At 50.0% G+C, this 25,991-nt stretch overlaps 1 protein-coding gene across 6 annotated transcripts in view; it reads right to left on the minus strand.

Moving 5' to 3' along the window:
- The window catches only part of LOC140425027 (thiamine pyrophosphokinase 1-like), a 555,937-nt gene that overhangs the window by 288,115 nt on the left and 241,831 nt on the right, over positions 1–25,991 (minus strand). For all 6 annotated transcript variants that reach the window (XM_072508810.1, XM_072508811.1, XM_072508813.1 and 3 more), the window contains one exon: positions 21,100–21,172. In XM_072508810.1, coding sequence (XP_072364911.1) covers positions 21,100–21,172 — 73 coding nt within the window. The remainder of the gene's footprint in view (positions 1–21,099; positions 21,173–25,991) is intronic.

A 25,991-nucleotide genomic window follows, 5' to 3' on the forward strand; every position in this document is an offset into this window, starting at 1 on the left:
TTGCCGAAGTCTCCGGCACCAGAGATTCGGCGGGGGCGGGAATCGCGCCGCGCCGGTTGCCGCGCCGGTTGGCGTGCCCCCCCGCTCGATTCTCCGGCCCGGATGGGCCGAAGTCCCGCTGCTAAAATGCCTGTCCCGCCGGCGTAAATTAAACCACCTACCTTACCGGCGGGACAAGGCAGCGGGGGCGGGCTCCGGGGTCCTGGGGGGGGCGCGGGGCGATCTGGCCCCGGGGGGTGCCCCCACGGTGGCCTGCCCGCGATCGGGGCCCACCAATCCGCGGGCGGGCCTGTGCCGTGGGGGCACTCTTTCCCATCCACCTCCGCCACGGTCTCCACCATGGCGGAAGCAGAAGAGACTCCCTCCACTGCGCATGCGTGGGAAGCTGTCAGCAGCTGCTGACGCTCCCGCGCATGCGCCGCCCAGAGATGTCATTTCCGCCAGCTGGCGGGGCGGAAAAGGCCTTTTCCACCAGCTGGCGGGGCGGAAATTCGTCCAGCACCGTCCTAGCCCCTCAATGTTGGGGCTCGGCCCCCAAAGATGCGCGATGCCCGTCTGATTTGCGCCGTTTTGGGCACCAGTCGGCGGACATCGCGCCTTTTCCGGAGAATTTCGCCCCTGAAAAATGGAGCATAATGTGTGAGAATGTGAAACATTAATAGAAGGATAGGTCACAGATCAGCAGTGATCCCAGTTAATTGTGGAGTAGACTCGAGAGACTAAATGGCCTACTCTTGTTCCTATGTTGTACGATTGGAATAGTGAATAGTGAATAATATAGAAGATGCCTCAAGGCAAACTATTCTCCTTACTGGAAACTAGCTACTGGATGACATGAAAATTTCACAACATATCAGGTCATTTCAAAAGACATCAGACATTCCAGATTCTTTTCGAACAAGATCATTTATTGAACAAGTTTGTTCACAACTCAATGTATTTACAAAAGCATGCAGTATTGTTGAGATACTGTACAGTTCAAATATGGTTTTCTTGATGGGCAACCAATTTGCAAGAAGTTAATTCAACAAACTAAGGAAAGACATGTATTTGCACAGAACCATTAATTACAACAGGACATTTTCAAGTGCTCTACAGCCCCAATGAAGCAATTTTTAAAATGTCAGAATCATGTTTTGTAAAAGATACGGCAGCCAATTTTCTTAAAGCAGGCTCCGACAAGCAACAATGTGATGATTGTTGGATAATGTGTTATTGTGGTGCTCAGTAAGGGATGAAGATGGGAAAGAATATAGGGGTAACTCCCCTGCTCTTTAGGAATTAAAAGAAATGGAGCAGAGTGGCGCAGTGTAAGTGTGCTGGGCCCAAAACCCAGAGGTCGATTGATCGAAACCTTGGCTGTTTACATTTTATGGGCAGCATGGTGCACAGCGGTTAGCACTGTTCCTTCACAGTGCCAGGGACCCGGGTTCTATTCCCGGCTTGTGTCCCTGTCTGTGCGGAGTTTGCACGTTCTCCCCGTGTCTGCGTGGGTTTCCACCGGGTGCTCCAGTTCCCTCCCGCAGTCCAAGGATATGCGGATTAGGCGGATTGGTCATGCTAAATTTCCCCTTGTGACCAAAAGTTAACTGGAGTTGTAGAGTTACGGGGATACAGTGGAGGTGTGGGCTTAGGTAGGGTGCTCTCGGGGCAGCATGGTGGCACAGTGGTTAGCATTGGGACTACGGCACTGAGGACCTAGATTTGAATCCCGGCCCCGAGTCACTGTCTGTGTGGAGTTTGCACATTCTCCCCGTGTCCGTGTGGGTTTCACCCCCACAACGCAAAGATGTGCAAGTTAGGTGGATTAGCCTTGCTAACTTACCCCTTAATTGGAAAAAAAATAATTGGGTACTCTAAAATTTAAAAAAAGATAGGGTGCTCTCAATGGGCCGAATGGCCTCCTTCTGCACTGTAAATTCTATGATTGTAAATAATTCTCCCGTTCTCCATTTTGAATATGAAAATTCTAACTAGTTGACTCAAGGTAACTTTTTGGGATAGTGTTTCACATTTGCAGCATCTTTTAAAAATTAATTGCAAGCAATTGGTGCTCTCCAATGTTATTTGGTTTGTTCTGCCAATTTCAGGTACCTTTTGTGGTAGTAGGCATTAGGGGTCATGTGGGACTGTGAAGCCGTGATGTCATTGGCTGACAGATCCCGGGTCCTGGTTGGACGTTGACCTCTAGCTCCACCCTGAAGGCGGAGTATAAGTACCAGGAGTCCTCCCCCGCAGGCAGTCTACTACTGAACTGCGGGGGAACAGTCACGCTTAATAAAGCCTCATCGACTTCACTCTATTCGTCTCTCGGAGTCTTTGTGCGCTACAATTTATTAAGCGTGACTAAAGGACTACGGAGCTCAGGATCATCCCGGAATGCCTGAGGATCAGCCCCCACGCAGTGAACGCAGCAGCAGCTTTCAAGCACTGGCAGACTTGTTTCGAGGCCTACCTCAGAACGGCCACCGGCCGGGTCACAGAAGACCAAAAGCTACAGGTCATGCACTCGAGGTTAAGCACGGAGATTTTCTCCCTCATCGAAGACGCAGAGGATTTCCAGACGGCGTTCGCAGCACTAAAAAGTCTCTATGTTCGCCCAGTAAACCAGATCTACGCTCACTATCAACTCGCAACGAGACGGCAAAGTCCCGGAGAATCGATAGATGAATTCTACGCCGCGCTACTAATTTTGGGACGGGCCTGCAGCTGCCCGCCGGTGAACGCAAATGAACACACGGACATGTTAATGCGCGATGCTTTTGTGGCAAGTATGACTCCTCCCAAATCCGCCAAAGACTTCTAGAAAAAGAGTCGCTCGGACTCTCAGAGGCACGGGCCCTAGCAGCCTCCCTAGACGTGGCCGCGCGAAATACCCGCGCCTACGGCCCCGACCGCGCGGCAGCCCATTGGGCTCCATACGCACCCGTTGCGACAAACCCACCCCGCCCCGGACACCCCACAGGCTTGCGCGGTTCAAACGCCAAGTCTCACCGGGGGAGCCTGCTGCTATTTTTGCGGCCAGGCGAAACACCCCCGGCAGCGCTGCCCGGCCCGCGCAGCGATCTGTAAGAGCTGCGGGAAAAAGGGCCATTTCGCGGCTGTGTGCCGGTCCCGCGAGGTCGCCGCTGTGCCGGGAGAACAGGGAGCCCTGCACGCCGTTTACGCTCCCCAACCCCCCCAGCGCCCCATGTATGACCCGCCGGCGCTACCACTCTGGGTCCCGACCACAGCTCTCCCCGGAGAACAGGGAGCCCTGCACGCCGTTTACGCTCCCCAACCACCCGTCCCGCGCCCCATGTATGACCCGCCGGCGCTACCACTTTGGGTCCCGGCCACCGCTGTCCCCAGAGAAGAGGGAGTCCTGCATGTTCCTAACGCTCCCCAACCCCCCAGCGCCCCATTTGCGACCGGCAGGCGCCGCCATTTTGGGTCCCGGCCACCACGAGGGGAGGAAGGGTGCCGCCATCTTGGTCCACCCCAGACCTGTGCGATGCATGGGGGCGGCCATTTTGTCCACCCCCGCCGCCATCTTGTGACCCCCCAGCCATGTGCGATGCATGGGGGCAGCCATATTGTTCACCCCCGACGCCATCTTGGACGGCAACAACGGATCCCAGTGTCGACGGCTCCACGGGGTTCGAAGAAGATGCTCAACCATTACAACCAGGTCTGGCTTCAATGGCACTGGACCAAGCACGGCCCCGGACGCTCCAGACGACGACGACAACGGTGTTGATAAACGGGCACGAGACACCATGCCTGGTCGACTCCGGGAGCACGGAGAGCTTTATCCACCCCGACACGGTAAGACGCTGTTCTTTGACCATCCGTCCCAGCGCACAAAAGATTTCCCTAGCTGCAGGATCCCACTCCGTACAGATCAAAGGCTACTGCATAGTTACCCTAACGGTGCAAGGGAGGGAGTTCAAAAACTACAGGCTCTACGTCCTTCCCCAACTCTGCGCCCCCACATTACTGGGATAAGACTTCCAGTGCAATCTACAGAGCCTAACCTTCAAATTCGGGGGCCCAATACCCCCACTCACTATCTGCGGCCTTGCAACCCTCAAGGTGCAACCCCCATCCTTGTTTGCAAACCTCACCCCGGATTGCAAACCCGTCGCCACTAGGAGCAGACGGTACAGCGCCCAGGACCGGACCTTCATTCGGTCCGAAGTCCAGCGGCTACTAAAGGAGGGCATAATCCAGGCCAGCAATAGTCCCTGGAGAGCACAGGTGGTAGTAGTAAAGACAGGGGAGAAGCAAAGGATGGTCATAGACTATAGCCTGACCATCAGCAGGTACACACAACTAAACGCGTACCCTCTCCCCCGCATATCCGACATGGTCAATCGGATTGCCCAATATAAGGTCTTCTCCACCGTGGACCTCAAGTCCGCCTACCATCAGCTCCCCATCCGCCCAAGTGACCGCAAGTACACAGCCTTCGAGGCAGACGGGCGATTATACCATTTCCTAAGGGTCCCATTTGGCGTCACAAACGGGGTCTCGGTCTTCCATCGAGAGATGGACCGAATGGTTGATCAACACGGGTTACGGGCCACGTTCCCGTATCTCGACAATGTAACCATCTGCGGCCACAATCAGCAGGACCACGACGCCAACCTCCAAAAATTCCTCCAGACCGCTAAAGCCTTGAACCTCACGTACAACTAGGACAAGTGCGTTTTTAGCACAAACCGGCTAGCCATCCTGGGCTACGTAGTGCGCAATGGGATAATAGGCCCCGACCCCGAACGTATGCGCGCCCTCATGGAATTTCCCCTCCCGCACTGCTCAAAAGCCCTAAAACGCTGCTTGGGGTTCTTTTCGTACTACGCCCAGTGGGTCCCCCAGTACGCAGACAAGGCCCGCCCCCTAATACAGACCACGACCTTCCCTCTGTCGACAGAGGCTTGCCAGGCCTTCAGCCGCATCAAAGCGGATATCGCAAAGGCCACGATGCGCGCCATCGACGAGTCCCTCCCCTTCCAGGTCGAGAGCGACGCCTCCGACGTAGCTCTAGCGGCCACCCTTAACCAAGCGGGCAGATCCATGGCCTTTTTCTCCCAAACCCTCCACGCTTCAGAAATCCGCCACTCCTCAGTGGAAAAGGAAGCCCAAGCCATAGTGGAAGCGGTGCGACATTGGAGGCATTACCTGGCCGGCAGGAGATTCACTCTCCTCACGGACCAACGGTCGGTAGCCTTCATGTTCGATAATGCACAGCGGGGCAAAATCAAAAACGACAAGATCTTAAGGTGGAGGATCGAGCTCTCCACCTTCAACTACGAGATCTTGTATCGTCCCGGAAGGCTGAACGAGCCGTCCGATGCCCTATCCCGCGGCACATGTGCCAACGCACAAATTAACCGCCTCCAAACCCTCCACGAGGACCTCTGCCACCCGGGGGTCACTCGGTTCTACCACTTTATTAAGTCCCGCAACCTCCCATACTCTTTGGAGGAGGTCCGTACAGTCACAAGGAACTGCCACATCTGCGCAGAGTGCAAACCGCATTTTTTCAGGCCGGATGGTGCGCACCTGATTAAGGCTTCCCGCCCCTTTGAACGCCTTAGTCTGGATTTCAAAGGACCCCTCCCCTCCACCAACCGCAACACATACTTCCTTAATGTGGTGGACGAGTACTCCCGCTTCCCATTCGCCATCCCCTGCCGTGACATGACCGCGGCCACAGTCATTAAAGCCCTGAACACCATATTCACACTGTTCGGTTGCCCCGCATACGTCCACAGCGACAGGGGGTCCTCCTTCATGAGTGATGAGCTGCGCCAGTTCCTGCTCAGCAACGGTATAGCCTCGAGCAGGACGACCAGCTACAACCCCCGGGGGAACGGGCAAGTAGAGAGGGAGAACGGCACGGTCTGGAAGACCGTCCTACTGGCCCTACGGTCCAGCGACCTCCCAGTTTCACGGTGGCAGGAGGTCCTCCCGGACGCCCTCCACTCCATCCGGTCGCTACTGTGTACTAGCACTAACCAAACGCCCCATGAGCGCCTCCTTGTCTTCCCCAGGAAGTCCTCCTCTGGAACGTCGCTGCCGACCTGGCTGGCGGCCCCAGGACCCATCTTGCTCCGAAAACATGTGCGGGCGCACAAGTCGGACCCGTTGGTCGAAAGGGTTCACCTCCTTCACGCGAACCCGCAGTGCGCTTACGTGGAGTACCCCGACGGCCGACAGGACACGGTCTCCCTGCGAGATCTGGCGCCCGCCGGCAACACACACACCCCCCCCCGACACCAATCACCCCCTTCTTGCCACCGCCGCACCCCGCGACCGCCCCCTTCCCAGGAGGATCGGTCCTCCTCCCAGGCCCGACCAGGAGTGAAGCCCAAGCTGAAACCGTAAGGCTCCCGGAGACGACAACACCGGAACAAGCACCACCACCACCACCGGGGCCGAGGCGATTGACACGGACGACCAGACCGCCTGACCGACTCGTGGCGTCGATCTAACACTACAATATGTGGACTTTTAACGAGAACATTTTGTCTTTTTTTTCCTGACGATTACTGTAACTAGTTCGAAACAAAAAAAACCTTGTACATACTGTAATAACATGTGAAAGGTTTCCTCCCAGGACCAGCCTTGTAAACCCTTACCACCATGCGAAGCATCACCCCGCCGGGTTCATTTTTAACAAGGGGTGAATGTGGTAGTATGCATTAGGGGTCATGTGGGACTGTGAAGCCGTGATGTCATTGGCTGACAGATCCCGGGTCCTGGTTGGACGTTGACCTCTAGCTCCGCCCTGAAGGTGGAGTATAAGTACCAGGAGTCCTCCCCAGCAGGCAGTCTACTACTGAAATGCGGGGGAACAGTCACGCTTAATAAAGCCTCATCGACTTCACTCTATTCGTCTCTCGGAGTCTTTGTGCGCTACACCTTTCCTCTCAATAATTCGGTTTAAAGTGACTGCTGACAAACATGTCAGGATATTGACTTCCAAAGAATACATACAAATTAATTATGCAGCAATCAGCTAAACATCAGATAATCACAAAATCTTTGCAGTCCACAAGGAGGGCATTCGGCACATCAAGTCTGCTCTAACAAAGCATTCTACCTAGTCCCACTCCTCTACCTTTTCCCTGTAACCCTGCCCATTCGTTCATTTCAAATAGCAATCCAATTCCCTTTTGAAATCTTGATCGAACCTGTCTCCACCATCCTCTCAGGGATTTTGTTCCAGACTCCAGCCACCATCTGGGTGAAAACATTTTTCCTCGCATCATTTCTACTCCTTCACAGTATTTTGAATCTGTTCCTTCTAGTTCTTGATGCTCTCAAGTGGGAATAATCTCTCACTATTTACCCTGTCCATACCCCTCTGGATCTTGAATACAGAGCATAGAACATACAGTACAGAAGGAGGCCATTCAGCCCATCGAGTCTGCACCGACCCACTTAAGCCCTCACTTCCACCCTATCCCCGTAACCCAATAACCCCTCCTAACCTTTTTGGTCTCTAAGGGCAATTTATCATGGCCAATCCACCTAACCTGCATGTCTTTGAACTGTGGGAGGAAACCGGAGCACCCATCTTTGGACTGTGGGAGTAAACCGGAGCACTCCTTTTAGCCATTCCCCCTCACCACCCAAGAAACAGTCCCAACATCTCCAATATCCTCAGAGCTACAGTTGTTTATCGCTGGAATCATTCTTGTGAATCTCCTCTAAACTCGCTCCAATGCCTTCACATCCTTTCTAAAGTATGAAATACAAGAAATACAAACAATATTTCAGATGAGGCCAAACTAGTGTTTTATACAAGTTCAGCATGACCTACTTACTCTTGTACTCAATGCCCCAATAATAAAGCCTAAGATACTATATGGTTTATTAATTGCTCACTTAACATGCCCTGCAATCTTCTTTTTTTTTTAAATAAAATATTTTATTGAAAATTTTTGGTCAACCAACACAGGACATTGTGCATCCTTTACACAATATTATAACAACACAAATAACAATGACCTATTTTATAAACAGAAAATGAATAAATAATAAATAACAAAAATGAAAACTAACCCTAATTGGCAACTGCCTTATCACAAGTAACACTCTCCAAAAATATAATTTAACAGTCCAATATATAATTATCTGTAGCAACGACCTATACATATTATACAGTATATATTAACAACCCTGAGAGTCCTTCTGGTTCCTCCTCCCCCCCGCCTCCCCCCCTCCCACCCCCCCACCCCTCCTGGGCTGCTGCTGCTGCCTTCTTTTTTCCATTCCATCTATCTTTCTGCAAGGTATTCGACGAACGGTTGCCACCGCCTGGTGAACCCTTGAGCCGACCCCCTTAGAACGAACTTAATCCGCTCTAACTTTATAAACCCTGCCATGTCATTTATCCAGGTCTCCACCCCCGGGGGCTTGGCTTCTTTCCACATTACTAATATCCTGCGCCGGGCTACTAGGGACGCAAAGGCCAAAACATCGGCCTCTCTCGCCTCCTGCACTCCCGGCTCTTGTGCAACCCCAAATATAGCCAACCCCCAGCTTGGTTCGACCCGGACCCCCACTACTTTTGAAAGCACCTTTGTCACCCCCATCCAAAACCCCTGTAGTGCCGGGCATGACCAAAACATATGGGTATGATTCGCTGGGCTTCTCGAGCACCTCGCACACCTATCCTCCACCCCAAAAAATTTACTGAGCCGTGCTCCAGTCATATGCGCCCTGTGTAATACCTTAAACTGAATCAGGCTTAGCCTGGCACACGAGGACGACGGGTTTACCCTGCTTAGGGCATCTGCCCACAGCCCCTCCTCGATCTCCTCCCCAGCTCTTCTTCCCATTTCCCTTTTAGTTCATCTACCATAGTCTCCCCTTCGTCCCTCATTTCCCTATATATATCTGACACCTTACCATCCCCCACCCATGTCTTTGAGATCACTCTGTCCTGCACCTCTTGTGTCGGGAGCTGCAGGAATTCCCTCACCTGTTGCCTCGCAAAAGCCCTCAGTTGCATATACCTGAATGCATTCCCTTGGGGCAACCCACATTTCTCGGTCAGCGCTCCCAGACTCGCGAACTTCCCATCCACAAACAGATCTTTCAGTTGCGTTATTCCTGCTCTTTGCCACATTCCATATCCCCCATCCATTCCCCCCGGGGCAAACCTATGGTTGTTTCTTATCGGGGACCCCCCGAAGGCTCCAGTCTTTCCCCTATGCCGTCTCCACTGTCCCCAAATCTTCAGTGTAGCCACCACCACCGGGCTTGTGGTGTAGTTCCTCGGTGAGAACGGCAATGGGGCTGTCACCATAGCCTGTCGGCTAGTCTCCCTACAGGACGCCCTCTCTAATCTCTTCCACGCCGCTCCCTCCTCGTCTCCCATCCACTTACTCACCATTGAAATATTAGCGGCCCAATAATACTCACTTAGGCTCGGTAGTGCCAGCCCCCCCCCCCCTATCCCTGCTACGCTGTAAGAATCCCTTCCTCACTCTCGGGGTCTTCCCGGCCCACACAAAACCCATGATGCTCTTTTCAATCCTTTTAAAAAAAGCCTTCGTGATCACCGGGAGGCACTGAAACACAAAGAGGAATCTCGGGAGGACCACCATCTTAACCGCCTGCACCCTCCCAGCCAGTGACAGGGATACCATATCCCATCTCTTGAAATCCTCCTCCATTTGTTCCACCAACCGCGTTAAATTTAACCTATGCAATGTGCCCCAATTCTTGGCTATCTGGATCCCCAGGTAACGGAAGTCCCTTATTACCTTCCTCAACGGTAGGTCCTCTATTTCTCTACTCTGCTCCCCTGGATGCACCACAAACAACTCACTTTTCCCCATGTTCAATTTATACCCTGAAAAATCCCCAAACTCCCCAAGTATCCGCATTATTTCTGGCATCCCCTCCGCCGGGTCTGCGACATATAGTAACAAATCGTCCGCATACAAAGATACCCGGTGTTCTTCTCCTCCTCTAAGTACTCCCCTCCACTTCTTGGAACACCTCAACGCTATCGCCAGGGGCTCAATCGCCAGTGCAAACAATAATGGGGACAGAGGGCATCCCTGCCTTGTCCCTCTATGGAGCCGAAAATATGCAGATCCCCGTCCATTCGTGACCACGCTCGCCATCGGGGCCCTATACAACAGCTGCACCCATCTAACATACCCCTCTCCAAAACCAGATCTCCTCAACACCTCCCACAAATAATCCCACTCCACTCTATCAAATGCTTTCTCGGCATCCATCGCCACGACTATCTCCGTTTCCCCCTCTGGTGGGGGCATCATCATTACCCCTAACAGCCTCCGTATATTCGTGTTCAGCTGTCTCCCCTTCACAAACCCAGTTTGGTCCTCGTGGACCACCCCCGGGACACATTCCTCTATTTTCATTGCCATTACCTTGGCCAGGATCTTGGCATCTACATTTAGGAGGGAAATAGGTCTTTAGGACCCGCATTGTAGCGGGTCCTTTTCCTTCTTTAAGAGAAGCGATATCGTTGCTTCAGACATAGTCGGGGGCAGTTGTCCCCTTTCCTTTGCCTCATTAAAGGTCCTCGTCAATACCGGGGCGAGCAAGTCCACATATTTTCTATAGAATTCGACTGGGAATCCATCCGGTCCCGGGGCCTTTCCCACCTGCATGCTCCTAATTCCTTTCACCACTTCTTCTACCTCGATCTGTGCTCCCAGTCCCACCCTTTCCTGCTCTTCCACCTTGGGAAATTCCAGCCGATCCAAAAAGCCCATCATTCTCTCCCTCCCACCCGGGGGTTGAGCTTCATATAATTTTTTATAAAATGTCTTGAACACTCCATTCACTCTCTCCGCTCCCCGCTCCATCTCTCCTTCCTCATCCCTCACTCCCCCTATTTCCCTCGCTGCTCCCCTTTTCCTCAATTGGTGTGCCAGCAACCTGCTCGCCTTCTCCCCATATTCGTACTGTACACCCTGTGCCTTCCTCCATTGTGCCTCTGCAGTGCCCGTAGTCAGCAAGTCAAATTCTACATGTAGCCTTTGCCTTTCCCTGTACAGTCCCTCCTCCGGTGCTTCCGCATATTGTCTGTCCACCCTCAAAAGTTCTTGCAGCAACCGCTCCCGTTCCTTACTCTCCTGCTTCCCTTTATGTGCCCTTATTGATATCAGCTCCCCTCTAACCACCACCTTCAGCGCCTCCCAGACCACTCCCACCTGGACCTCCCCATTATCATTGAGTTCCAAGTACTTTTCAATGCACCCCCTCACCCTTAGACACCCCGCCTCATCTGCCATTATTCCCATGTCCATTCTCCAGGGTGGGTGCCCTCCTGTTTCCTCCCCTATCTCCAAGTCTACCTAGTGTGGAGCGTGATCCGAAATGGCTATAGCCGTATACTCCGTTCCCCTCACCTTCGGGATCAACGCCCTTCCCAGCACAAAAAAGTCTATTCGCGAGTAGACTTTATGGACATAGGAGAAAAACGAGAACTCCTTACTCCTGGGTCTGCTAAATCTCCACGGGTCTACACCTCCCATCTGCTCCATAAAATCTTTAAGTACCTTGGCTGCTGCCGGCCTCCTTCCAGTCCTGGACTTCGATCTATCCAGCCCTGGTTCCAACACCGTATTAAAATCTCCGCCCATTATCAGCTTTCCCATCTCTAGGTCCGGAATGCGTCCTAGCATCCGCCTCATAAAATTGGCATCATCCCAGTTCGGGGCATATACGTTTACCAAAACCACCGTCTCCCCCTGTAGTTTGCCACTCACCATCACGTATCTGCCCCCGTTATCCACCACTATAGTCTTTGCCTCGAACATTACCCGCTTCCCCACTAATATAGCCACCCCCCTGTTTTTCGCATCTAGCCCCGAATGGAACACCTGCCCCACCCATCCTTTGCGTAGCCTAACCTGGTCTATCAGTTTCAGGTGCGTTTCCTGTAACATAACCACATCTGCCTTCAGTTTCTTAAGGTGTGCGAGTACCCGTGCCCTCTTTATCGGCCCGTTCAGCCCTCTCACGTTCCACGTGATCAGCCGGGTTGGGGGGCTTCCTACCCCCCCCCTTGTCGATTAGCCATCCCCTTTTCCAGCTCCTCACCCGGTTCCCACGCAGCTGTATCTCCCCCAGGCGGTGCCCCCCCCGCCCATCCCCTCCCATACCAGCTCCCCCCTCTCCCCAGCAGCAGCAACCCAGTAATTCCCCCCTCCCACCCCCCCCCCCGCTAGATCCCCCGCTAGCGTAATTACTCCCCCCATGTTGCTCCCAGAAGTCAGCAAACTCTGGCCGACCTCGGCTTCCCCCCGTGACCTCGGCTTCCCCCCGTGACCTCGGCTCGCACCGTGCGACGCCCCCTCCTTCCTGCTTCTCTATTCCCGCCATGATTATCATAGCGCGGGAACCAAGCCCGCGCTTCTCCCTGGGCCCCGCCCCCAATGGCCAACGCCCCATCTCCTCCACCTCCCCTCCTCCCCCCATCACCACCTGTGGAAGAGAGAAAAGTTACCACATCGCAGGATTAGTACATAAAACTCCCCTTTCCCCCCTTTTTAACCCCCCTCTTCGCCCCCCACATTCGCCCCAACACTTTGTTCAAACGTTCTTTTTAATAACCCGCTCATTCCAGTTTTTCTTCCACAATACAAGTCCACGCTTCATCCGCCGTCTCAAAGTAGTGGTGCCTCCCTCGATATGTGACCCACAGTCTTGCCGGTTGCAGCATTCCAAATTTTATCTTCTTTTTATGAAGCACCGCCTTGGCCCGATTAAAGCTCGTCCTCCTTCTCGCCACCTCCGCACTCCAGTCTTGATAAATGCGGATCACCGCGTTCTCCCATTTACTGCTCCGAGTTTTCTTTGCCCATCTAAGGACCATTTCTCTATCCTTAAAACGGAGGAATCTCACCACTATGGCTCTGGGAATTTCTCCTGCTCTCGGTCCTCGCGCCATCACGCGGTATGCTCCCTCCACCTCCAACGGACCCGCCGGGGCCTCCGCTCCCATTAACGAGTGCAGCATCGTGCTCACATATGCCCCGACGTCCGCTCCCTCCGCACCTTCAGGAAGACCAAGAATCCTCAAGTTGTTCCTCCTTGCGTCGTTCTCCAGTGCCTCCAACCTTTCCACACATCGTTTCTGATGTGCCTCATGCATCTCCGTCTTCACCACCAGGCCCTGTATGTCGTCCTCATTCTCGGCTGCCTTTGCCTTCACGACCCGAAGCTCCCGCTCCTGGGTCTTTTGTTCCTCCTTTAGCCCTTCGATCGCCTGTAGTATCGGGGCCAACAGCTCTTTCTTCATTTCCTTTTTGAGCTCTTCCACACAGCATTTCAAGAACTCTTGTTGTTCAGGGCCCCATGTTAAACTGCCACCTTCCGACGCCATCTTGGTTTTTGCTTGCCTTCCTTGCCGCTGTTCTAAAGGATCCACTGCAATCCGGCCACTTTCTCCTCCTTTTTTCATCCGTATCCAGGGGGGATTCCCTTCTGGTTTACCGCACAGTGTTTTTAGCCGTCAAAATTGCCGTTGGGGCTTCAAGAGCCCAAAAGTCCGTTTCACTGGGAGCTGCCGAAACGTGCGACTCAGCTGGTCATCGCCGCACCCGGAAGTCATGCCCTGCCATCTTCAATGACTCATGTAGGTATACACTGAGGTCCCTCTGTTCCTGCACCTCTTTTCGAGTTTCTTCCTTTATTTTATGCTGTCTCTCCAATGAATCAGCTCACAATTTTATACACTGAGTTTCATTTTCCACTCGTCTGCTTAATCCACCAACATGCCTATGTCCTTTTGAAGTTCAAGACTATCCTCATCACAGCTGACAATGTTTCCAATCTTCTTATCTACTCAAAATTTTGAAACCATGCAACACCACCAGTCTAGGTTATTAATACACATCAGGAAGAGCAAGGGTCCCAACACTGACCCCTGAGGAACTACAAACCTTCCTCTAATCTGAAAAACAAATATTTATCACCACTCTCCTTTTCCTGTCATTCAGCCAATTCTTTATCCAAGATGCCTACTTTCTCTTTTTGCATGAGCAAGAATTCTGCTCATGAACAGTTTAGTTCACATTTACTTCATATTTCAGGTATATTTTTCCCAAACCTAATGCACCTCCTAACATGGTTGTACATGTTTCAATGACTCATAGATTAGAGCTCCTTCGCACAGAAGCTCCTGAGTTACATTGTAAGTCTGTACATAAATATAGAAACAAACAGGAGTTTTCCAGCTGAACGAAATATTTTTAATAAAGCTCCCCAGCCTGACAGACCACATAAAGCTACAAACCACTCACCACATTTAGGTTTAACAGAAAACAAGAGCCGAGTGAGGACAAAAGTAATCCCAAATTGTGGCAATGAACAATGTGGAACATTAAAATACTGATATTTAAAATGAGAAAAAGGGAAAACTGCCTTTATAAATCAAAAGATGGCATGCGAATAACGCAATTTAGTCTATACAACCTGATGTAAACCGTGCCAGATCTCATATATGAGGAAACCAGGACTAGACTTAGTTCAGACTTAGGACACCTTAGTTCCAATAGAACTGGGAATGAGGACAAAGATGTCAAACAGGCATTTCTTTCAATATGGTTGATCCCGGGTATGGAGGGATTTTCTTGTCAGGAGAGATTGAGTAGGTTGGGCCTCTATGTACTCATTGGAGTTTAGAAGAATGAGTGGTGACCTTATTGAGACATGCAGGATTCTGAAGGGCGTTAACAGAGTAGATGCTGAGAGGTTGTTTCACCTTGTGGGAGAGTCTAGGGCCAGACAGCATAATCTCATGGAAAGGGGTTATCCATTTAAGAAAGAGATGAGGAGGAATTGCTTCTCCCAGAGGGTAGAGAATCTGTTGAATTCTTTACAGCAGACAGCTGTAGAGGCTGAGCCATTAAGTATGTTCAAGGCTGAGATAGATAGCTTTTAATCAGTAAGGGAATCAAGGGTTATGGGGATAAGGCGGGTAAGTAGAGTTGAGGATTATCATTTCAGATCAGTCATGATCTCATTGAATGGCAGAGCAGAATCAATAGGCCGAATGGCCTACTTCTGCTCGTACATCTTATGATCTTATGGTTCACTCCTTGGAAATGACTTCTGGTGACGGGGATGTGCTGAGAAGTCGTACATCAAGTGGCTCTACTCCCACGAAGCTGAAAAATTGGCACTTTTTGCCCAAAAAACGGCCGTAAACGATACAATTCACCTCCCCACCACTAACAAAACAACTCAGACTTTGATAGAGCAAGAGGAGCCGACCTGCCGCATGAAAAGTCCCCCTCACACTGGGGGATGGATGGAGGATGTTCCTCTCAAGAGAGTTGAAGGAACACAGAGAAGAAACAAAATCGGACATACCGGCTGCAGTGAAGTGTGCGTTGGATGAAGCTCTGACGGCCATGCAGATGGCCATGGGCAAAGCCAAAACACAACTGGAGGCCCAGGAGGCAACAATTAAAGATCTGGAGAGGGCTGCAATGGACCAAAACGACCGGATCGTCGCCTGGAAAAGGACGTGGCAGGGCTGGTTGTGACACAAGGCAACCTTGGAAGAAAGGTTAAGGAACAGGAGAACCGGTCAAGGTGGCAGAACCTGCAAATCGGAGACCTATCGGAAGGGATCGAAGGTAGGAACCCCTCAGACGATGTGGCCCAAATGCTGGGTAACCTGGTGGGGAGGGATAGCTTCCCCAACCCACCAGAAATCGACAGAGTGCACCAGTCGCTCCAACCAAAATCCAACACTGGGGAACAGCTGAGGGTGATAATTGCAAAAACGCACCGGGGAAGAATCCTGCGCTGGACCAGGCAGTCCAAAAACTGAAGCTGGATAGGTCACAAGATCCAGATCTATCAGGATATTGAGGCTGACCTGGTGAGGCACCAGGCCGACTTTAACAAATCTTAGGCCACGCTGTACAGAAACAGTGTGAGATTCGGAATGCTGTACCCAGCCAAGCTCTGGGTCACGTATCAAGGCAGAGAGCACTTTTTCACGGTCCCGGCGGACACTGACAAGTTCGGAGCAAAGAACGCACTGGAGAAGTGGCAGCAGGGACAGCGGTGAAGAGCCCGCAGAATGAGACTCTTATAACGCAATGTTTTAACAAAAAATGTACTCTCCCTTTTACAGTCTGTGCAGCCAACAGTAGACCATTGCCACAGCGACTGCTTTACGTGGGTGAACACTGCCTTGTTTTGGAGACAAAAGAGGGAAAGATGTGCAAGTACAGCTGAGCACAGGGGAAGGTGGGGAATATGGCGGTCAGGGAGCCCAGAGATCGGGCAGCGGGAGGATATGCAACATTCCCCGGTCGTGGAGCCATCACACTAGCAAGGCAGCTAGCACCGGGATTCATGAAGAAGAAAGAGGCCGCGGCTTGTCTCCCGCAAGGGGAAAGGCACCTCCTGGTGTGGAGATGCGGCGGGGGGGGGGGGGGAAAGAGATGGAAGGGGGGGGGGGGGGGAGAAATAAGTGAAGAAAGATGGAGGGCAGTAAACTGGCTACAACTGGCCACACTTGGCTGGATGGGACAGACCTACGATTCCTGTTACGGGACGAGGGCAAGGGGGTAGGGTAGCCATTTTGTTAAGAAATAAGAGGACGATGTTCACGGCAACAAAGACAGTTACGGACCCAGGGGGACGGTACGTCATTATCAGCAGTGTCCCAGACGGGGCACTGGTAGTCCTCGTTAACATGCACACTCCCAACTGGGGCAACACGGAGTTTATAAAAAAGACCATGGTGTAAATCCCCGACATAAACTCACACCGACTGATCATGGGGGGGGGGGACTTTAACTGTGTACAGGACCCACGGACGGACAGGTCGAACCCAAAAACCTCCTACAAGTCGAAGGAACTCAGCCTATTCATGGAGCAGATTGGGTCAGTGGACCCATGGCGATTCACCCACCCAGGGCAGAAGGAGTTCTCCTTCTTCTCCCAAGTACATGACATCTATTCACGGAGCATCTTCTTTGTAGTGGGGAAATCGGCACTTCCAGGGCTAGTAAGGGCGAAATGCTCTGCAATCGTAATCTCCGATCATGCTCCATGGATGAGAGGTTGGAGACGGGCCGGGCCCAATGTCCCCATTGGAGGTTGGACTCGGCCCTCCTGTCCGACAAGATATTTTGCGAGAAAATATCACAGGCCACAGGCAAGTATATTACAAATAACCAGAACGGAAAGGCCTCACCCTCCACGTTCTGGGAGGCGCTGAAGGCTGTGATCAGGGGTGAAATTATCGCTTATAAAGCGCAAAGAGACAGGGAGGAGAGGGTGGCTCGGCAACAGCTAGTCGACTCCATATTGGAAGTGGACTGGCGTTATTCGAGGCCCCAACCATAGAGCTCCTGGCGGAGAGGAAAAAGCTACAGATGGACTTTGACTAGCTCTCCACAAGGAAAGCAGTGCATCAACTCCGCCAGGCATGGGGGACCCTGTACGAGCCCGGAGACAAGGCCAGCTGCCTGCTGGCTCACCAGCTGAGAAAGCAGGCAGCCACGAGGGAAATCGCACAGATCAGGGACAGCAGAGGTAAATTAATAGCAGAACCGGACAAGGTCAACAAAGCGTTCAAGACCTTCTATGATGGGCTGTACACCTTGGAGCCCCCAGTAAATGTCTCAGGGATGAAACAGTTCCTTGATGGACTCGATATGCGAGTTGTGGGGAAGAACAGGAAACAGGGCTTGGAAGCACTGCTAGAATTGAGAGAGGTCATGAAGAACATTAGCTCCATGCAGTGGGGGAAGGCGCCAGGACCAGATGGTTTCCCGGTGGACCTGGACAAAAGGTTTACGACAGTACTTACCCCGCACCTGCGGGAGATGTTCACAGACTCGCTGGCGAGTGGCACACTGTCACCTACGCTAACAGAAGCCTCAATCACGCTGGTACCTAAAAAAGACAAGGACCCAACACAATGCAGCTCCTACAGACCCATCTCGCTGCGAAATGCAGACGCAAAAATACTGGCCAAGATCCGAGACAAAAGGCTGGAGGACATCAATCCCGGATGTGGTTGCAGAAGACCAGATGGGCTTTGTCAAGGGTAAACAGCGAACACCAAACATCAGGCGCAAGCTGAAAGTGATCACGACCCCATCCGGGAAGAGAACACCTGAGATGATCATCTCCCTGGACGCTGAAAAGGCCTTCAACAGAGTCGAATGGAAGTATCTCATAGAGATACTCGAGCGGTTCGGGCTTGGAACAGGGTTCACTGCCTGGGTGGAACTCCTGTACAGAGCTCCCACGGCGAGCATACGGATAAATACCACCAGTTCTAGGTACTTCCAGCTGCATAGAGGCACAACGTAGGGATGCCCGTTATCCCCGCTGCTGTTCGTCCTAGCGATCGAGCCATTAGTGATGACGCTCAGGGCAGCAAAGAATTGGAAAGGGATCCGGAGAGGAGACAGAACACAGATTCTCGCTCCATGCAAATGACCTGCTCCTCTACATCTTGGACCCGCGAAGCAGCATGGCGCTCTTGAAAGAGTTTGGAACCTTCTCGAGCTACTAACGTAACTTGAGCAAAAGTGAGATCATCCAAGTGAACCCATAAGGGAGAGGGGTAGAGCTGCAGGGGCTGCCGTTTAAACAGGCCAGGCACAAATTCCGCTACCTGGGGATCCAAATCGCTCACGATTGGGCGGGGGTTCACAAGTGGAACCTGCCCATCCTGACAGAGGAAGTTATAAAGGACCTGCAGAGATGGAACCCACTCCCACTCGCCCTGGCGGCGAGGGTGCAGCTGATCAAAATGAACACATTGCCCATGTTCTTCTTCCTGTTTAGATCCATCTCGGTCTACATCCCCAAGGCCCTTTCCAACTCACTGGAAAACTGATTATGGCGTTTGATAGGGGGGTGGGGTTCAGGCCATTCATTGAATACTTCCTTGTCAAATTACTCCTTCCGAAGTGTATTACCTCACACTCCTTGGGGTTAAATTCCATCTGTCACTTTTTTGCCCATTTGTCCTCCTGTAACGTATGACACTCACCCTCACTGTTAATCACCAGGCCAATATTTGTGTCATCCACAAATGTACTGACCGTACCCCCCACAGTACAAATCCTTGTGGTTCACCACTGGACACTGGCTTCCAGTCACTAAAGCAGCGTCTGTCATCACTCTCCTGTCTCCTGTAGCGAAGCCAATTTTGAATCCACCTTATCAAGTTACCCTGTATCCCACATGCATTTGCCTTCTTTATAGATCTCCTTTGTGGGCCCTTGTCAAATGCTTTGCTGAAATCCATGTAAACTACATCAACTGCACTACCCCTAATCTATACATTTGGTCATGTGCTCAAAAATTAAAATCAAATTTTTTAGGCATGACCTGCCTCTGACAAATCCATGCTAACTATTCCTGATCAAAACTTGCTTCTCCAAGTGGAGACAGATTCTCTCCTTCAGAATTTCCTCCAATAGTTTCTCTACACACGCATCACAGCACATTGGGACAGTGGTTAGCACTGCTGCCTCATATCGCCAGGGACCCCGGTTCCATTCCAGCCTCGGGTGACTGGCTCTGTTGAGTTTGCACTTTCTCCCCATGTCTGCGTGGGTTTCCTCCGGATGCTCCAGTTTCCTCCCATAGTCCAAAGATGTGCAGGTTACGTGGATTGGCCATGCTAAATTGCCCCTTAGGGTGGGGTTGCAGGAATAGGATGGGGGATTGGGCTTAGGTAGGGTGGTCTTTCAAAGGGTCGATGCAGACTCTATGGGCTGAATGACCTCCTTCCTCATTGTAGGGATTCTATACCACTGACGTGAGACTCACTGGTCTATAGATACCTGGCTGATCTCTACAACCTTTATTAAATAGTGGGACCACATTAGCTGTTATCCAGTCCTCAGGCACCTCCCCCACGGCCAGAGAGTCAAAGTCCCTGCAATCTCCTTCTTTGCTTCCCACAGCATCTGGGACAGAATTCATCTGGACCTGGATACTTGTCCGCTTTCAAGTCTGCCAACATCTCCAATAACAAATGGCTAAATTAAATATGCAGATTCTTGCCCAGTGAGCGCAAGATCCAGATCGTGACGTTTCACAAGGTTTGATTGAATCTCAAAGGTGTTTCAAGCACCACAAATCTCACGTGATGCCTCTCACAAGATTTAACAAGTCAAGACACCAAGTCGGGCATGGCGAGGCCATTAAAATCGCGCCCCTGATAGTTTCCTGTTTGGTCAGAGGTTAACCAGGTGATTGTTTATATCAAACATATGTTTCCAATTCTCAGTTGTACCCTCATTTTCATTTTGTGAGGTCATTAATCCGTTTTTTACAATCTGATGGATTTTTATTGACTTTCACGTAATGTTCTCATGGTTTCAGTTCCAAAAGAACGTCCCTCTCCAGTTCCGTAACTCCACTGTTGGGGTATAAGATGTCCAACATTACTAAAAAGCTGCACCCAATGATTTTCTTGGCAACTACCACAATTCATCCTCTCATTTACAAAGATTAAGTGCAAAAATTGAAACTTTTAAAAAAATAAATTTCGAGTCCCCAATTAATTTTTCCCAATTAAGGGGCAATTTAGCGTGGCCAATCAACCTACCCTGCACATCTTTGGGTTGTGGGGGCAAAATCCGCGCAAACATGGGAAGAATGTGCAAACTCCACAATGACCCAGGGCCAGGATCGAACCTGGGACCTCGGCGCCGTGAGGCAGCAGTGCTAACCACTGTGCCACCTTGCCACCCCTAAAAATTGATACCTTAGGTTTCACTTGACAGGAAAGAAACATTTGGATGAGCCAAAAATAATGTGTTACTGGTACTTCAAAAGTTGCTCAAGAATGTTTTTCTCCAACATTTTTCTTCTCATGGTGATGATTTGGCATTCCAAATCAAGAGAGTCATTTTTAATAAATACACATTTGAACAGTAATTAATGCTAACCCCGAACAGTGACATTTCCTGTCTTGGTGAACTGTCAAAAATCTTACTCATGACTATTAGATTCATGACTAGATGAAAGGTATTTAGAGGACCAAGTCGAAGCAAGTATAAATATTGGTTATAACTGGTCAGTCAACTTTAGGATAATCTAAGCGTATGCTTTTACCTTGACTTTGTAAAACTCTTTTACTTCTGGTTTAATTGAATCAAAATCTCCACTGATGAAATGAGGCAGAAATCTAGACGAAAAGACAACAGAAACAACCATTTAACATGGGCAAACAGTTTTCTTCCACAAAAGAAAATCTGGTGCATAAGAAGCTAAATCTGGTGCATAAGAAACTAAATTCAAAGTGACAGATCTGTGTGGAACTAGAATTTTCCACTTGTATTTCTGTTCTACTCAACAAATTTAAAATGTGACCAGGCACCTAAATGATTAAAGTGACATTTTCTTCAGACATTGAAGGCAAAATTACACAAACCAGACATTTTTTGACATTTAATAAGAAATAAAACTTTCCTCGGACTGCTTTGAGCAAGACAGAGGTTAGGTATTGCAATTTTAAATTTAAATTAAAGTATCCTTTAACATTAATATGAAGTAGAGAAACATTTCCTCATCCAATGAGTTGCGTTGTAAATTTTTAGAATTCCAATACAATCTGCTGCCATTTACTGCAATTTAAAAGACCTGCTGAAATGGATATATTGTCTAGAGTAGTTCAACACGAATATTTTATTATGTTCAGAATTCCATTGTTCTCTCACTGCATAAATACCCAGCGAGCCTTTTAAAATGTTACAGAGATGAAGTTTGTAAAATTCCTATGTTTTGGGTGTATCTATTTAATATAAGGTAACATGAAGGAGTGAAAGGTGGGGCCTGTTCTGAATTCTGCCCATCAAGAAGCTTGGGTAACTTGGTTGTTAAAGCAGAAAGTTCCTGCAAGTAAATATTGGGTAGACTGAAGCCATTGTTTTCAGTCCTCACTCCAAATTCTGTTTCCTAGCTACTGACTCCATCCCTAGCAACAGTCTGATATTAAGTCAGTGTGTTCACAACCTTGGCATCAACATTTAACTTTGTGATAAGCTTCTAGACTCATATTCACGCCATCACTAAGACTGACCATTTCCATTCCGGCAGCATCACCTAACTTCACCCTGAATCAGCTCTGCTCATTCATGTTTTTGTTGTTTTTAGATTTGAATATTCCAATGCATGACTAGCTGGTCTCCGGAATTCTACCCTCCGCAAGCTTTAGGTCATTCAAAACTCTGCTGCTCGTCTTACCTCAAAGGAAGGCCCGCGTCCTCTCACCCAGTGCTTAAGAAAGCAAGTAGCTTCGAACAAGCCTAAATGAGCCATGTTACAAGCTCGACTAATTATCTTACGGATTATTCAGCAAGTGTTGCCCAGTCAGAGAATCACATCTAATAGTAGAGGTTTTACATATATTTCCAATATGTAGATAATATGTTCACGAACTTTGACTCTGCGATGCATAAGGATTTCCTTCCACATCTTACACATTCTGTGCTCAAATTCCCTATTGAGGTGGGACAGTCGAACTAACTCCCTTTACTCAATGTGTTAGCTGTGAAAACCACAAATAGTTTCACCACTTTTCAGTCCTCACCACTGAATATCACAGCTGTACTGCGAGAGGACACCTCAGAGGGCAGTGAGGCTATATGGGTAGAGATCAGGAATAAGAAGGGTGCAGTCACAATGTTGGGGGTATACTACAGGCCTCCCAACAGCCAGCGGGAGATAGAGGAGCAGATAGGTAGACAGATTTTGGAAAAGAGTAAAAACAACAGGGTTGTGGTGATGGGAGACTTCAACTTCCCCAATATTGACTGGGACTCACTTAGTGCCAGGGGCTTAGACGGGGCGGAGTTTGTAAGGAGCATCCAGGAGGGCTTCTTAAAACAATATGTAAACAGTCCAACTAGGGAAGGGGCGGTACTGGACCTGGTATTGGGGAATGAGCCCGGCCAGGTGGTAGATGTTTCAGTCGGGGAGCATTTCGGTAACAGTGACCACAATTCAGTAAGTTTTAAAGTACTGGTGGACAAGGATAAGAGTGGTCCGAGGATGAATGTGCTAAATTGGGGGAAGGCTAATTATAACAATATTAGGCGGGAACTGAAGAACATAGATTGGGGGCGGATGTTTGAGGGCAAATCAACATCTGACATGTGGGAGGCTTTCAAGTGTCAGTTGAAAGGAATACAGGACAGGCATGTTCCTGTGAGGAAGAAAGATAAATACGGCAATTTTCGGGAACCTTGGATGACGAGTGATATTGTAGGCCTCGTCAAAAAGAAAAAGGAGGCATTTGTCAGGGCTAAAAGGCTGGGAACAGACAAAGCCTGTGTGGCATATAAGGAAAGTAGGAAGGAACTTAAGCAAGGAGTCAGGAGGGCTAGAAGGGGTCATGAAAAGTCATTGGCAAATAGGGTAAAGGAAAATCCCAAGGCTTTTTACACGTACATAAAAAGCAAGAGGGTAGCCAGGGAAAGGGTTGGCCCACTGAAGGATAGGCAAGGGAATCTATGTGTGGAGCCAGAGGAAATGGGCGAGGTACTAAATGAATGCTTTGCATCAGTATTCACCAAAGAGAAGGAATTGGTAGATGGTGAGTCTGGAGAAGGGGGTGTAGATAGCCTGGGTCACATTGTGATCCAAAAAGACGAGGTGTTGGGTGTCTTAAAAAATATTAAGGTAGATAAGTCCCCAGGGCCTGATGGGATCTACCCCAGAATATTGAAGGAGGCTGGAGAGGAAATTGCTGAGGCCTTGACAGAAATCTTTGGATCCTCGCTGTCTTCAGGGGATGTCCCGGAGGACTGGAGAATAGCCAATGTTGTTCCTCTGTTTAAGAAGGGTAGCAAGGATAATCCCGGGAACTACAGGCCGGTGAGCCTTACTTCAGTGGTAGGGAAATTACTGGAGAGAATTCTTCGAGACAGGATCTACTCCCATTTGGAAGCAAATGGACGTATTAGTGAGAGGCAGCACGGTTTTGTGTAGGGGAGGTCGTGTCTCACTAACTTGATAGAGTTTTTCGAGGAGGTCACTAAGATGATTGATGCAGGTAGGGCAGTAGATGTTGTCTATATGGACTTCAGTAAGGCCTTTGACAAGGTCCCTCATGGTAGACTAGTACAAAAGGTGAAGTCACACGGGATCAGGGGTGAACTGGCAAGGTGGATACAGAACTGGCTAGGCCATAGAAGGCAGAGGGTAGCAATGGAGGGATGCTTTTCTAATTGGAGGGCTGTGACCAGTGGTGTTCCACAGGGATCAGTGCTGGGACCTTTGCTCTTTGTAGTATATATAAATGATTTGGAGGAAAATGTAACTGGTCTGATTAGTAAGTTTGCAGACGACACAAAGGTTGGTGGAATTGCGGATAGCGATGAGGACTGTCTGAGGATACAGCAGGATTTAGATTGTCTGGAGACTTGGGCGGAGAGATGGCAGATGGAGTTTAATCCGGACAAATGTGAGGTAATGCATTTTGGAAGGGCTAATGCAGGTAGGGAATATACAGTGAATGGTAGAACCCTCAAGAGTATTGAAAGTCAAAGAGATCTAGGAGTACAGGTCCACAGGTCATTGAAAGGGGCAACACAGGTGGAGAAGGTAGTCAAGAAGGCATACGGCATGCTTGCCTTCATTGGCCGGGGCATTGAGTATAAGAATTGGCAAGTCATGTTGCAGCTGTATAGAACCTTAGTTAAGCTACACTTGGAGTATAGTGTTCAATTCTGGTCGCCACACTACCAGAAGGATGTGGAGGCTTTAGAGAGGGTGCAGAAGAGATTTACCAGAATGTTGCCTGGTATGGAGGGCATAAGCTATGAGGAGCGATTGAATAAACTCGGTTTGTTCTCACTGGAACGAAGGAGGTTGAGGGGAGACCTGATAGAGGTATACAAAATTATGAGGGGCATAGACAGAGTGGATAGTCAGAGGCTTTTCCCCAGGGTAGAGGGGTCAATTACTAGGGGGCATAGGTTTAAGGTGAGAGGGGCAAGGTTTAGAGTAGATGTACGAGGCAAGTTTTTTACGCAGAGGGTAGTGGGTGCCTGGAACTCACTACCGGAGGAGGTAGTGGAAGCAGGGACGATAGGGACATTTAAGGGGCATCTTGACAAATATATGAATAGGATGGGAATAGAAGGATACGGACCCAGGAAGTGTAGAAGATTGTAGTTTAGTCGGGCAGTATGGTCGGCACGGGCTTGGAGGGCCGAAGGGCCTGTTCCTGTGCTGTACATTTCTTTGTTCTTTGTTCACTTTTGCCTTCTACCGCAGGGCTACCGACATCGGTCAATATATGCACTGGAATTTATACAAATCCACATGCTATAAAGATTAGCCTTATCAGCAATCTTACCATAGAATCATAGAATTTACAGTGCAGAAGGAGGCCATTCGGCTCATCGAGTCTGCACGAGCCCTTGAAAAGAGCACCCCATTTAAGCCCACACTTCCAACCTATTCCCGTAACCCAGTAACCCCACCTAACCTTTTTGGACAATAAGGGTAATTTAGTATGGCCAATCCACCTAACCTGCACATCTTTGGACTGTGTGAGGGAACTTGAGCATCCGGAGGGAGCCCACGCAGACACAGGGAGAACTTGCAGACTCCACAGAGACAGTGACCTAAGCCGGAATCGAACCTGGGACTCTGGAGCTGTGAAGCAACTGTGCTAACCACTGTGCTACCTTGCTTGGAAATAGGACACTAGCCATTTACTCAACTAGAAAGCTTGATATATATGAGACTTCCAGGTGCGGCGATGACCAGCTAAGTCGCACGTTTCGGCAGCTCCCGGTGGAACGGACTTTTGGGCTCTGAATAAGAGCCCCAACGGCAATTTTAACGGCTAAAAGCACTGTGCGGTAAACCAGAAGGGAATCCCCCCTGGACACGGATGGAAAAAGGAGAGGAAAGTGGCCGGATTGCGGGGGATCCTTTAGAGCAGCGGCAAGGAAGGCAAGCAAAAACCAAGATGGCGTCGGAAGGTGGCAGTT

Source organism: Scyliorhinus torazame, chromosome 6 (assembly GCF_047496885.1).
Source record: "Scyliorhinus torazame isolate Kashiwa2021f chromosome 6, sScyTor2.1, whole genome shotgun sequence".
Lineage (NCBI taxonomy): Eukaryota > Metazoa > Chordata > Chondrichthyes > Carcharhiniformes > Scyliorhinidae > Scyliorhinus > Scyliorhinus torazame.